General features: G+C 42.8%; 1 protein-coding gene across 1 annotated transcript; it reads right to left on the bottom strand.

Annotated features, from left to right (window-relative positions):
* Positions 1–1,118: 1,118 nt before the first annotated feature.
* Positions 1,119–14,484, bottom strand: SLC25A15 (solute carrier family 25 member 15; the record flags this gene model as incomplete). Its single annotated transcript, XM_079549601.1, has 6 exons — positions 1,119–1,243; positions 2,084–2,242; positions 3,217–3,386; positions 3,704–3,841; positions 10,656–10,914; positions 14,430–14,484. The coding sequence occupies 6 exons, from the start codon at positions 14,482–14,484 to the stop codon at positions 1,119–1,121; spliced, it is 906 nt and encodes a 301-aa protein (XP_079405727.1).
* Between the last annotated feature and the right edge of the window lie 737 nt (positions 14,485–15,221).

Below are 15,221 nucleotides of genomic sequence, written 5' to 3'. Positions count from 1 at the left end.
GGGATTTGCTTTGTCTTCGTCCAGGCTTGGCAGCAGGCTGCTTTCTTAAAGAAAAGGAAGGAAGCAACTAGAAAAGTAGGTGCTACAATCTCATTTTGGGTAACACTAACTGGCCTTAAATTGCATATTTAAGCAAATGCCAGGAGAAAGCATATGTGCCCTTCAGTCCTGAGAGTGATGTGAATGGCCCGAGACAAGTGCTTTCCACTTAACTGAAGAGCTGCAGCAAGTGGCACATGTGGCAGGACTCCAGTTGACGTAAATTGAAGCCCATGATATTAGCTGTCTTCAAGAACTTGGCTCTGGCTTTTTCTTCCTCTTCAGCTTCCTCTCCTTCCAGCACAGGCTCATCTACATCAAGGTGACCCAACCCTGAGCTCGCACATTACAACTCCGTGCTTTCAACAAGCAGCTGTTTCCAGTAGCCCTCCTATGTTAGTTTAGTTCAGTGACATTTATAATACTTTAGCACTGCCTGCAGCAAACAATTGTCACAAATGCTGCCTTGTCTCCTTACACCCAAAAACTTCATATTTTATCTCAAATGCAACCCTACCTCAGCTCTAGATCATAGGACTGTAAAAGCAGGGGGTGAAAGCTTCTAGCTTCTCTAAGGCCATCAGTGTGTCAGAGTACGAAGTCAGGAACCAGCTGCAACAATCATAGACAGTCATAGGGCGGAAGGGAGCTAGAAAATGACAGCCACACTCAGTAAGATTAGACAAGATTGGAATTACTTGGAATCAGATACTGCTAGCAAGAAATGGGAAATGCAGCAGTCACAGCCCAGGCTCTAAAGCAATGCTCCTCTCAAACAAATCACAGCCTGTTCTGTCTGTAACATTAAAAACCAATGTGTCTTTTTAGCACCATTACAGGCAGGCATTTATGATGTGCAGCATACCCAGTGCAGAATCTGCAAGATGGAGACAGTCCTGCCAGCTCATTTCAAGAAGCATATACACCTCTCCATAAAAATCATTTGAATTTAAAAGATTACAAATCCTAAACTGGAATTGAGTTCCTAAAATCAGGTCAGTGATCTGGTAATGCTCTCAGATCATGATGAGTCCTTTTTGATTGTTTATTTAAAGGGTTGATCTGTTTGCTAGAAGGTATCAGTAAGAATCTATCTGTTTCATCATAAGTTTCCGACTGTACTCATAGGCAAGGAACAGTGCCCCATTGGCCAGGAATGCACGGATCATAGTTGGCTTTAGTCCAGAATACAAGGCAAGTACACCTGGAAATGAAATTACAGCTGGTTAGCAATTCATTATAATGCCTTTTATCATCAACTCCTATGCTTTCACCTTTCAAGGGCACTTAAGTTACGGTTCTGCACATGTACACACAGCCACACACAACTGAAGTCCTTGCTGTAGCAGTTAACTAGAGAGCTGCTGGGTACTGATACAGGAGCATCTTACAGTACTAACAGGAGCTTAGCTTTTTAACTTTTGTTGCTTACATGAGACACATCTCAGGCATGATGGAGTCTTCAGAAGGCTACTTTTGTCACTAGAGGATGCAGGATACCCCTGAGCCACAAAATACCCCTGCTCTGCTGACTATCTTCCTCAGTATCAGGGTCAGGAATCGCATCTACTGCCATTTATGTTCTTACACCACTTCTGGAGTGCCTGCTCCAGGCTTTTTCCACAGAGGACATGCTTAGGTAGAAGCTCCAAGTTGCCAGTCCAGATCAGACCGATTTATCAAACAGCCTGCAGTCAGTCGTAAATCAACTTCTAGAGGTAATTTCAGCACACTTCTTTAACTGCTTCCTTCAGGTTTTATGCATAAGTAATGAAATTTACTTGTCTGATTTTAATGCTTAATCAGCTTTTGTTAGCTTTAAGGGAATTGCTTCCTGACTCAACAAGCAGAGAAGAATGAAGTAGGTCTCAACTTCTAGAATCCAAGATTCTCAAACTAAGAGAAGCAACAATAGTTCTGCTAGGAACTGTTAATGAAAGTCTCTAACACATTATCAATGGACAAGGTTTATTAAGCTGCTTTTGGTGCTGAATATGTTTGAAAACGTAGCCCTAGAGCTTCTCTCAATCTCCTGCACACTTACCTTCAGTTCTCACAACAGTTACAAATGTTCCCATGAAGCCCGCTTGCTTTCCAGTCATTGACAGAACCTGAATTCTAGATTTGACACAGTCCACAGGATACACAGCAATCCACAGACAGCTGCCTCCAAAACCTCCGCTGAGCAGCAAAGGAATGGGACCTAGGGTTAAGAAGCGAGCTTTTAGGCACACCACAAAACATTTGCAACATACACACTGCATTATTTCAACTACAGAAGTCAAAGAGAACACAGAGGATCTCACAAAAGAAGAGCAGTTTGTGCTTCCTCAGAAAGCTCTAAGTTAATTTTAAGCCACTGCTATATTTCAGGTCTAGCCAGAAGCTCAAAGGTTACAAAGGAATGCTTTATAGTTCATTGGCCATGCTAAGAAAGCACAGCTCAGAGCTCTGTTTTGACTATTAACCAAATTAACTCCACTCCTTTCACACCTTTAATCACTTTCTAGTGTTAATTATGAAACAGTTAAGAGAAACACCACATTGTGATGCTGATCACCTTAGAGAGTTTTACTTGGCACAGTGAAATTATTATGTGATCAATCATTGTTCATGATGCAAAGTCACTTTGTGTTTCAGATCACATTTTAATGAATGTTTTGCAACAACAGGGTTTAGAATACACACAGCTGAAGTAGAGCCTCCCAGCAAGACAAAGTATTATTGTTCAATCTTTGAGAAGGAGACAAACAATGACTATTCTCTGTTGGCATCTCATTTCTTAATGTCTGATTTTTAATATGTTCTCTTACTGTCACTTTAATGACCTCTACAGGTCAGCATAAACATTTATTTGTACAATGCAGTGCTGCAGAAGACTTCAAATCTCATTCCAAACAGCCGCTGAGAAGAAACAGTTCAGAGATGTTACACAGTGGTGTAAATATTACTGTTATATTACTGCATATGTTTTCCATTTACAGTGCATCCTGCATCATTAGAAGAGGATGATTTCAGTAATTGATTACTGTTGATGCACAAAGTGCAGATCTCTGTATTCCGTATATCCGGTTCCCTTTGTTTTATATCTGCTGTGCATCATCCCTCGCAGATTCACCCTCTCCCTTACGAACCCCGTGACAGCATGCTGGAATCCACCTGAAAAGGGCACCGTACCCAATTCATCTTTCGATCTCCCAGAGGCAAAGAACGTCCGGCTCAGTTCATACCCCCCAAAGAAGAAGAAATAGCCGGGGACTTCCCGCAGCAAGGTGCTCGACAGGCCGCGGTAGAACCCGAGGGGGCCATCCCTTTGGATAACGCTCTTCACTACTGCCCAAACTGTACTGAGGGAGAGATTGATCCAGTTAGTGATGCTTAGTGACTCAATAACAAGATTACGGACAAGAAACCATTAAGTGTTAGACGAGTGTGCAGAGAACAGGGCCCACATAGAACTTAGAACTGGGTTCTGCCTACAGTCTGTCCTTGGCACCATCTTTACCAGTGCCTGTGGGGTCTCCAAGCATGGGCCATGACCCTCCCATCACAGCTCTTCTCTGGCTAACAGCGTGTTACCAGTGTGGCACTGCCGAGACGGCAATTAAAAACAATAAACACACACACAGAGGACTCAGAGGCACTGAACGTGAGCAACACTTACTTCTGTCCCTGCGTTATCTTCCCTGACAACTGCATTTCGTGCATGGCCTGCAGCCGGCACTTCACCAGCTCTGTGGGGCACAGGGCAAGTGCGGCAAAGGCAGAGGCGAAGGAGCCCGCGGCAGCATTCTGTAGGTCACTGCAAGAGAGGAAGGCACAAAGCTCTGAGTGCACAGCCGTTACTGACAGGCAGCATCCAAATGTGCATCCTAAATGTTACCGACAGACTGAAGGACAGCCCTGGGGAAGGAGCCCCAATAGAGGAGAATGGTAGTGTGAAATATGGAGATAGATAACAAAACTCATCCCATTTTCATATCCACCTTGAATACAACCTTTTGAAACCTGAAAAGACATAGTGCAACCTTTACCCTTTTTTGATTTAGCAACAGCAGAGGAATTAACACAATCAAACCTTCCCCTTGGCTTTTACAAGAATTCCTATGAGCTGCGTAGATCTGGGGACTTCTTACTGCTGCAAAGAGAGTATGAGCAATAACTGCCTTAGGTAGGTATCCCTGTGTCATGGTTCCATGCTTTTTATTTTTTGGGTTCCAGTATTCCACATCAAAACATCATGTAGTGTACGGGGCATTTAAGTGTCACTGCCCCACTCCCAGGTACCTATCCCTGTACATTACAGCAGTCACGGGATCTGGCCCTTCCGGGTGGGGGGGCGCTCTCTTGCTGCCTTGCAGTGGGTGCTGGAGGTGCTTTCCTAGCTGTTCCAAGCTTTTCAGGTTTGACTCGGTCCCGGGAACTCTCTCTCTCTCATCTTGTCTGATTTATTAGTCTCAGTTTCAATTAAATTGTATTATATTGTGTTATCTTGTATTCCGATATCGTAGTAAAATAAGTTTTCCTCCATAGATTGTTGCTGCTGCTGCTCTTTTCCTCCCTTCTTTCCTTCCTATTTTGTGGGACTGGGGTGGGGGGGAAGGGCAGAGGCCTACAGCCCCCTGTCATGGATGTAGATTGATCTAGTCAACTCCGTGACACCTCAAAAGACTAGGCATACTGCCAGCATTCTGGGATATTTGTAATCTTTGAGCACTGCTTAGTCTGGGTACTGCCTTTTTCTTTTCTTTTCTTTTCTTTTTTTTTTTCCCCTCCTCTTGTTAGCTTCAATTCATTAACCCCTTTTTAGCAGGCACCAGCGATGAACCCATTCTTTATCGTGGGGGCGCTGTGTAAAGGATTAAAAGCAATGGTGTTACTCACAACCTACTGGCCAATAATCAATCACATAATTACTTGTTGTGGAATTGTGTTCATATATAACTGCCTAAGGGCACTGATGGAAACACCTGTATTATACCTACATGCAATGTGGTATGATTTGTAATTTGACATTTACATCACAGACAGAATGGCTAATTTTACAAACAACTACGTCCCAAATGGAATAGCTGATCTTACAAACAACACGATGTTCAGACCAGTCTCCAGGCTTTCTTCTCAGTTTATCACACGTTTTTTGAATCTTGAATTAATACTCATGTTGGTGTGCATGTTATTAATTTCCCTGATTATATTCCAACGCACTCATAATAAGGGGAAGGAGTCTCCTCCAAAACCAGAGAATGATGACTGGCAGGGAATATGCAGAGGTTTAGGAAAGGTCTTAGAAGCATGGGGACCCGCAGTGTCATGGGATTTTACTCTTGAACACCTGTGGGATCCCGAGAAACTAAGCCAGTATTTGAGTCAGGGACGATGCGGCTTACATAAATCTAAGGAGGTACAATTTATTTGGGGTTTGGCTTGTGCTTACTGTGCCCTATATAATACCATTCTGGAGAGAGAGAGTTTCCAAGCTGAGGTTCAAGCCAAAAGGGAAAATCTCCAAGTCAAATCTAATCAATCACAGGAGACACCAATAACAATGCCAGTTGCTCCTGTGGAGGGTAAGAAATGGAAACGAGTGTCTTCGCGTCTTGAACGAAAAAGAGAAGAAGAGGAGGAGGAGGTGGAGGAAGATCCAGGCGAGGGGCCCTCCTCAGAACCACCATCATGGCAAAAGGCAAAAGGAAAAACATAAAACCATGACACAAGGTCAGGTTTTCCAGCACGGAAACCTGAAGTACTGATAATGCTCCTTAACGAAGCTCTCTAAGAGCAGAGAGAGAGATTCGTACTAAAAGCTAAAAAGCAGCTGTGCCCGCATTCTCCACCAAAATCTGTCACAGAGTTGACTAGATCAATCTATGTCTGTGACAGGGGGGCAGTAGGCCTCTGCCCTTCCCCCCCATCCCAGTCCCACAAAATTGGAAGGAAGGAAGGGAGGAAAAAAACAGCAGCAACAATCTATGGAGGAAAACTTATTTTACTACGATATCGGAATACAAGATAACACAATATAATACAATTTAATTGAAACTGAGATTAATAAATCAGACAAGATGAGAGAGAGAGAGTTCCCGGGACCGAGTCAAACCTGAAAAGCTTAGAACAGCTAGGAAAGCACCTCCAGCACCCACTGCAAGGCAGCAAGAGAGCGCCCCCCCAACCCAGAAGGGCCAGATCCCACGACTGCTGTAATGTACAGGGATAGGTACCTGGGATTGGGGCATTAACACTTAAATGCCCCGTACACTACATGATGTTTTGATGTGGAATACTGAAACCCAAAAAAGCCAAAAAACATGAAACCATGACACCCTGTACTCAAATTCACCTTGGCAGTAACAATAAAGGATTTTGGTGGGAGATGCTACAAGTCTGAAACTAAGGCAGAGTGGACCACAATAGACATGCTGCCACAAATGCAACCACGTGAATTGGACACAGTGCAGACAAACATAAACCATGCTGTTGAATAAGACAGCACTGCAAGCTGTGAACTCACGGCATTACACGTTTGGGACTTGGTGATTTTAACCATACTGCAAAGAACGCTGGTGAGCTGCCAGGAATCAGAGGCTGGCACTTCAGGATTGCACTGCTTTACAATACATCTGAACAGGCTCCTGCAGAGGTATGCTAGATAGAATCAGAGAATCCTTAGAGTTAAAAGGGATCTTTAAAGGTCATCTAGTCCAACTCCCCTGCAGAGAACAGGGATACCACAGCTCCATCAGGTTGATCCAGCCTACACCTGAAAGTCTCCAGGGACAAGGCAGCCACCACATCTCTGGGTAACCTGTTCCACTGCCTCACCACCCTCACTGTAAAAGACTTTTTCCTTATATCCAACCTATATCTACCCTCTTTGAGCTTGAAGCCCTTGTTCTGTCACCACAGACCCTCATAAAGAGTCTGTCCCCTTCTTTTCCGTAGCTCCCCTTTAGTGACCAAAAGGCTGCTCTCAGGTCTCCCCAAAGCCTTCTCTTCTCCAGTCTGAACAGCCCCAGCTCTCTCAGCCTGCCCTTGTAGGAGAGGTGTTCCATCTCTTGGATAATTTTTTGGCCCTCCCCAGGACACACTCTAACAGGTTCATGTCTCTGCTGCACTGAGGACTCCACATTTGGATGCAGTACTCCAGGTGAGGTCTCACAGAGCAGAGCAGAGCAGAAGGGTAGGACTGCTCCCTCATCCTGCTGGCCACACTGCTTTTGATGCAGCCCAGGGTACAGTTGGCTTTCTGGGCTGTGAGGGCACACTGCTGGCTCATGTCCTGCTTCCCATCCACCAGTACCCTCAGGTCCTTTTCAGCAGGGCTGTGCTCAATCCTCTCATCCTCAAGCTTGTACTGTTAATGGATGTTGCCTTGACCCAGGTGCAAGATCCTGCACTTGAATTCATTGAACCTCATGAGGTTGTTCTCCTGGGCCCATTGCTGGAGCCTGTCTAGGTCCCTCTGGATGGCATCTTGTCTCTCTGCTGCTGTCTACCACACCCCACAGCTTGGTGCCATCCCCAGACTTGCAGAGGGTGCACTCAACCCCACTGTCAATACCACTGACAAGGATATGAAAGAATTTTTTGGACAACAGTGCAGAAAAACAAGCAGGGCTTCTCCCTTCTTTCAGAACCTGGGGAGCAGTACAGCAGGGACTGGCATTGCTGCTGCACAGAACCTCTTCCCATGCAAAGGAGACATCTGCCCTGTGCGTGGTTTTAAACACCCACAGTATCAAGAGATTACAGCTGCAACTTCTCAGCCCACAAAAGCATTGTGAAACCTAAATCACAACATGAGATAAAGCTTCTGACATATTCAGATATGGCAGTGACAAGAACAATCAGACCGGAAGAAGTCAATTTTGCAGAGCAGCAATTAAGTAATATGCAGTAAATATGGAATGACAACTCTGGTCACATAATTCTCCTGCAGCACACACAGTTTGATATAACAGGGACCAGAGAAGAAATCCACTATAGGAAAAGACAGAGCAAGGCAGAGTAAAAACAAACTGTGGCTAAGCCCCGTATTCACCGAGGAGCTAAAACAAGACAATAGAGTTATACAATAAAGAATCAGGATATGGAAACATGGAAGAGGTGCCTCCTAACTGCATGCTAAAGTAGTTTCCCCTCTTTCAAGGGGAAAAAAACCCTAGACATTGTCAGACTTAAAGAGAGTTCTGATACATGTGAAGAGCTAGAACAAGACTTCACCATAATTCAGATCTCTTCCACTTCTACCTATCCTGACATTTAATTCTACATACAACAGGTCAGTGAGGCCTGCTGTCTAGGCTTTGGTCTTCTGCATAGAGAGTCTCAAGGCACAAGTGGTAAGCCTTCAATCCTGTTCAAGTTCACTCTCAACTCGAGTAATTATTTTTTCTGGAAAGTTTTGAATATACAGCATGGGAACAAGAACTGTCCACTCTTTAACACTGCTGCTTCTTCTACCAATGTTTTTTTTCCTTGTTTTGCAAAGAAAGTAATCTACTTAAGATGACTTGTCACGTACTGAGAAAGTCAAACCGAGGTGAACAAGAATAATAGGTGCCTCAGTTTAGACTTTAGCATGGGATGAGATCAGTTTGGTTGGACTTAATGGATACCAAAAGAGAACTGGAATTCAGCATTTTATTTGTTTTCTTTTTGACTTGTGTATCAGTGGCACGTATTTCTTCAACTGGAGAAAGTGTCATTTTGCAACTGTCCTTGAGAGTGTTTTGACCAGGGTATTCCTGAACAGAGGGAGGAAAGCTTACTTCCAAGCCATTTGGACATACTACCAAAAATCTAAACAAAATCTAAACAAAAACAAAACAAAAACTAAAACAAAGCTAAGGTAGCAACTGCTTTGGTAACTGTAAGGTCAGGTTCACCTCAGTTTGTGCCTTTATAAGTTTTCTGTTTCAAGGTAAGACAGCACAACATTTTCTAAACAGCAAAGGCAGTGGAGGAGTTGGAGTTGTTTATTTGTCTCATTTGAAAGACATCCACCTCAGCTTCTACCCCCCATCCCCATCCCAATGGCATACTACAAATTCTTCTTGGCTCTTCCAAAATGAGGATTGGTGGCAACACATTAGATATGTTTCAGCATCTCATATTTGCTCCTATCAGGCCTCAGTATTAAGATATAGCACAACTTAATACGGGCAGCAGGGAACACCAGATGTAACACCACTTTTAGACAGCTGGGGGAGGCTTCACTCAGGTAGCTGTCCATGTCATGTCAGATCTAAAACAAAATCATGACCTCCCCCAGCTACTTCTGAAGATGCCAATTGACACGAGTCAGAATAAAGCTATTAAAAAAAGCTGAATGAGGCTCAGCCTTGCATCTTGGAATAAATTGAGCTAGGAAAACTGTAGTTAGTCTCTTATACACAGTGGGGCAGCACACAGATGGAGAAGGTGCACTTATTCTCACTGCTGAACTGAAAACATAGCTTGAGAGATGCTTAAGAGTGAGGCACACAGACTGCTGGAATTGAGACAACTGGAGAAAAGCCATCCAAGCTAGAAGGAGATTATCATCATTAGGCCAGTGCATAAATCCACGGCTTGTTCACGCTGTGAATTTTCTGCACAGCTCTGGTCTCATGAGCTTAAAACCCAGATGCTTTGGCACTACAGTAGTTTCAGAGAAAGGCAGCTAGGGCAGCTAAAGGAACAGCTTTGATTGTTCACTCACCAGGAAGGCTTCTACCTACAAAGAGACTTGGGTGAGAGGAGAGGCACAGAGAAATAGAAATCTAGAAAATCCAGACAGGTATCTATGAGATCCAAATGATCTGGAAAAGGTGGCAGAACACCAGCTGCTCCCCATCTCTTCCAGTTACAGAATTAATAATTACCACCTGGGGCAGGACCTTATAAGAACTCAAGGGGAGACTGAACAAGTGCTTTGAAAGAGATCCAAAGTCACTGATTAAAAATCACATCGGGATCAAGAAATCTTCTGAACTAAGAACACAAACTGACAGGACTCAGAGGAAGCATTAAATATTTTCTCTCTTCTTTCTCATCTATTAGGCAACCACTTATTGCCAGTACTGTAGACAACACATTGTGCTTAAAGGATCCTCTGGTCTAATCAATATTACTTTGAAGTAATTCAAGTACCTTTGAAACTTGAGGGAAAAAAAATAACATTCAATAAAACCATTCAATAACAGAGCATTCTTTCCCCTCAGTATGTTTCCCTGTAAGAGGAACCATTATCTGGGGGTTGGACATAATGATCTCTGGAGGTCCCTTCCAACCCCTACAATTCTGTGATTCTGTGATCTCCCCTGTACAATCAGAACAGCTTGGGAATTGTAAGTTGCAACGCTCAGTTCTTTGGTAAAGTGTTCCAGGTCTTGAGCATTTCAGCTGAGTTGTGAACATCTAAACCAGTCAGCTTCAGCCATGAGATGGCTCTGACATAGTAAGACACCATATCCTAGCATGAAGACCTACATTTCAAAACACACTACGCTGCATTATTGGCAGAAAGATACCTGGGATACCAGTTGCACCTAGAAAATGTCTGCAAGTAGCAGTTCTGTAATTTTTCCCCACCCAAGTTCATTTTAAATACAAAACAGACTGCTGTTACTAACCTGAGCTTTGTTTTCCTGTCTACTCCAACAATTTTCCGCACAATTTGTTGGCAGAACCCATAGCACATGAAAAGAACAGAGTTCTCCGCAACGTTGGCTACCAGAGCAGGTGTGGTCCCCTTGTAGAAGCCTCGAAATCCCACTTGTTTGTAGGTTTTCACAAAACAGTCAACAATTCCTTTGTACATGTCAGGGAACGTCTGCATCTTCACCTTCGCTGTGTCGAAGGGCTGGCCAGTCACCACGCAGGCTGTCCCACCTAAGCAAGCAGTGGAAGTTAAGAGAGTGACTGAAGGCTCTGCACACAAACACTGCTAGAAAAGTCATGCAGAAAGCAAAGACGAATCAGTTCTCTGCAGGAAAAGACAACTGCACTAAATTTAGCACAATAGCATCTATTGTCAGTGGTGAACTTAGTCACCTGAGGACAAAAAATCATGCATAGAAAGACTAATAGCTTGATTCTCAGTAAGAATGTCTCTACTGTAATAAAAGCAAGCATCTACATTGATCAGTTCTACAAAGGAGTACTGAATTAGAGCTATTCTTTGGCAATCAAGGCATTTGTGATAAGTTAAAAAGCAATGTTTTCACTTATTAATGCGGTGGATCAGAAGCTATCTGATACTGTGTTCCAGCAATAACAAAACTGAATGATTTGTAATCAGGAGAGGCAGATTCCTCCAGGACAAGAGGAGCACTGCTGAGACTGCTAAAAACTGATGACACATTATAAATTGAGAACCAAAGTTTTAGGTCCTCCCCTTCAAAACTTGAGATGAAGTTTCTTTACTTGTATTCATATATACTGGAACAGTGCATCCAGGAGAAGTTAAAAAGGGCAAGAGGGCAAAGTTTCCTAAGCTGTTATCTTTTCCAAACTGAATTGCAAGGTCAATACCCTTGTACAAACTTGTGAGATACTTCCATCAGTGTTGTCAATAACCACTTTGCCCTCACTATAATATTCTTCTGTGAAATTCAATTCAGTAGTCTACAGAAAAAGTTACACATAACTTATCAATAAGAATTACAGGAGTACATTGGTAGCAACCTGCTGGGAGCTGACAGCTAACAGGAAGCACATGAAAGGTGTCTGTTACAGGGCTTTGCTTTTAAAAAGAAGGGACATCCTACAACAGAACCTGACCTTTCTATATAGTACCATTGACACGAACGTGCCCTAAAGAGGGCAGATGGTGTTTTTTTTCTTTATTGCTGAATTGAAATATTTATCTGTAAATCCAGCTCAAGACACTGAAGTAAAAACAAGTGTGTGCATATAAGCAGTTATTTTTCTTCTGAGAGACAAAGTGTAAGCAAATGGTTGTTTAACCAGGGTTATTCTCAACCCATTTTACTCTTTGTAAGCACACTTATTGCTGTTCCTCTGCAAAAAGGCGTTTTGGGCCTCTAAGAATTCAGGAACCCAGCTCTCACAAAACCTGATTCTCAACCACATGGATCACTGCAAGTTTCAGAGTAAGTTACACAGGGAAGTATGAAGAGCTGCCTGCTCTGGGAGGGATAACCAAGTAACAGCCATGTAAGCCTCAGATGATGAGAACTCTGGAAAGGCTCAGCAAATGCCACTTGCAGGAAAGCCAAGAAAGGTATCTCCAGGACAAGTGTTAGGTTCCTGTGTAAGGGTAGACCTAAAATATACAGGTCATAAAATAATGGCTGTTGGAAGAAGACCAAGATAATCAGCAATGGCTTTGAGAATCCAAAGCTGGAAAATTGGGAGCTGACCGAATGGTTGTTCTAAAAAGAGAAAGTGCTCTTCTTACAGCATCTTCGGAAAAGGCATGAGAAGCCCAATCAAGTACAGCAATGAACTTTGGAACCTCAAGGCAAAAAGTCCTGGTTAATATCTCAAATATTAAGGAAAAAAAATTCTTCCAGTCAGCAGCAGAATGTCTGTAAAAACAAACTTGCAAATATCCTGCTTGAAAGCTTAGGCAAGTGTGGTCCTAAGAGTAACAGCAGCATGGTGAGAAGAGTCCTGCTTTAAAGAAGTGATTAGAGGCAGCTCAGATCCTAGCCAAAGGACTATGACTCACAGGCACATAAATGACTGATTTATTACTGCTCACAATTTACTTGCCTCAGAACAGCTCTACTTATCAGCTAGTTGAAATTATTTGTAGAGGAAGGTAAAATCAGGTAATGCATTTGCTCAGGAACAAGCTATTTGCCTTGTTAAATACACTTGCTAAAGGGAGCAAAGACACGTGTAACAGTAACAGGCACAGCCAGTGAACACAGGCAATACTGAGCAAGTATGTGCAAAGAATGTGGCAAATAAACACTCAGGCAGAACCATCTATTACAACAAAAGTAGCAAAGAAAACCAAAGAACAAGTACAATTATTTAAGAACTCTGAAATCATATTGAAAAAAAATCTGAAAGAAGGAGAACAATACCATAAGAAAGAATGACATTGAAAGTTTTAAGACTTTCTTATCTCTGTTGGGGAAAAAACCCCAAAACAAACATATCAAAGCAACAACAACAAAAAACAACAAAATGGGCAAACCCCACGCGCGTGCATTTTGCCTGTATGAGAGTACCACCAGGCAAATAGATTGCTCAGCTAACGCTAGCTTTCAGCTCTTGTAGTAGACAAGAAGAGACAAACAAGGCTTCAACTCAAGAAGTCAGCATTCTCCACTGCCCTGGATGTTAATTAAGAACAGTATTCTCTAGCTGAAGTCCTGGGAAGAAAAGCAATCGCATCACCTGGGTAAGAACCAAGGAACATCAGTAAAACTGTCAAGAACTGCACAGATAACATGGAAAATAAAGCAGCTGTCAGCTACTCTTTAAAAAGACACCTCCACCCTCATTCACTACAAAAGCAAAAATAAGCAAACCCCGAAACAACAAAAATATAGAACACAGAGTGAACAGATTAAGAGAAATAGATTTTCCTGAGGCAATAAAGGAATAATAGTAAAAACAGTCTTCCCTCACAGTAAAACTGTGTAACAGAGAGTTACCTTGCCTTAGCATTGTACAAAGACTAACAAAGCACTGGCAAAATGTGTTGGAAGGCCAAATGCTTTATGAAGGTGGTACACTGAACTCTTATTGTAAGTCACTCTTTGCCTTCTCAGTGGACTGAGGTTTACTCCACTCTGGCAGATGACCTCTAACAGCTACACTTAACACCATTAACACTGTCATAAAAGGAATGACTGCAATAGATAAAGTATGGCCAAAAAAAGATGAATTTGTTGAAACCAGTTATAACAGCACTTTACATAAACTTCTGCAGCCTTTTCCCTATGAACATTATCAAATTAACTATTCTATCCCAATATTTAATCAGTCCTGGGTATCACATAAGCTTCTACGAGAAACTAGTGTCTCTGTAACTCAGCCTGCTCCAAAAACAAAAGCTTTGCTACATAGCTCTTTCCATGTCACCCAGAGACGAAACTTAGAATCTCAAAGACTGCTTTCCCTGGTGATTTAAAAAATGTTCATCCCTCAGCCGTGGATGCAGCTGTGGATGTCCCCGTTCATTGTTAGGGATTTGGACAAGATGACCTTTAGAGGCCCCTTCCACCACAAATGAGTCCATGGACATCACCAGCACAGTAACATCAGAGACACTGCAACTTCTGCCAGCCAAGGTCAGCTGTTTTACTTCCATATCCTTAAAATACAGAAGGTGAGTTTTTCCACCCACTCCCCCTCACTTCTCTAAGCAGTGGGAAACTGCTTAAGCACTTATCAAAGGTATTAAAACTGTCCCTCAGCATTACCTGCAGCTCCTGCTGTGAGATCAATAGCAGCCTGAAGAGCAGAGTTGATCCTCATGCTTCACACTTGTTTATTGATTATTGAAGAGTGAAAAGTCTCCAGATTCCTGGAAGGCGTCAAGATATTTTCCCCCTGAGGTAAAAGTGAGACGAAGCACACCCAGTTCACAACAATAATTGACAAGCAAGGATATGACATGAATGTTTTCGTTTCCACTCAGCTTGTTTCATGGTAGTTGGGAACAGAGAATGCCCGTCCCCAGAGCTAAACCAAAACGTAGCAAACCTGTATTCTGATTACTTGTGCCATATTAGGCAAACCCTCTGGAGTATTGCCACTTAGCTTCAGCTTATTTCTGCTTTCCAGTTTCTAGAACTCTTGGATCTCTCACATAAAGAGAAAGAGTAGCTCCAGGGAACACTGTTGACTATTACCTTTCTACTGATTACAGAAGCAGCGCCTCCATCAGCTGTCCAACGCCAACCAGCAGGAATAACTACTTGCCTGGGCTCCCTGGCTATAAAGCAAAATAGATTGCAAAACTGTTCTACTTACAGTGAACAGCAGCTCAAGAACTGTATGCATGATCACAGATACACGCACATCAAGTATTTCTATGTGGCTTTCAGAAGACACAAGTGGAAAACTGAATACGAATATCTAGAATTGCATCCAGCTGGTCCAGCTGACATGTTCCCAGTGCAAGTTCTTACGCAACTACATATTATAAAGTAAAATAAGAACTATAGCTCATCTCTCAGGAAGGCAGCTGGAAAGTAGAAATACAAAGGCAA

This window comes from Tetrao urogallus (assembly GCF_951394365.1).
Source record: "Tetrao urogallus genome assembly, chromosome: 1".
Taxonomy (NCBI): domain Eukaryota; kingdom Metazoa; phylum Chordata; class Aves; order Galliformes; family Phasianidae; genus Tetrao; species Tetrao urogallus.
The sequence above is the reverse complement of the archived record's forward strand: the minus strand, read 5'-3'. Positions and strand labels throughout refer to the sequence as shown.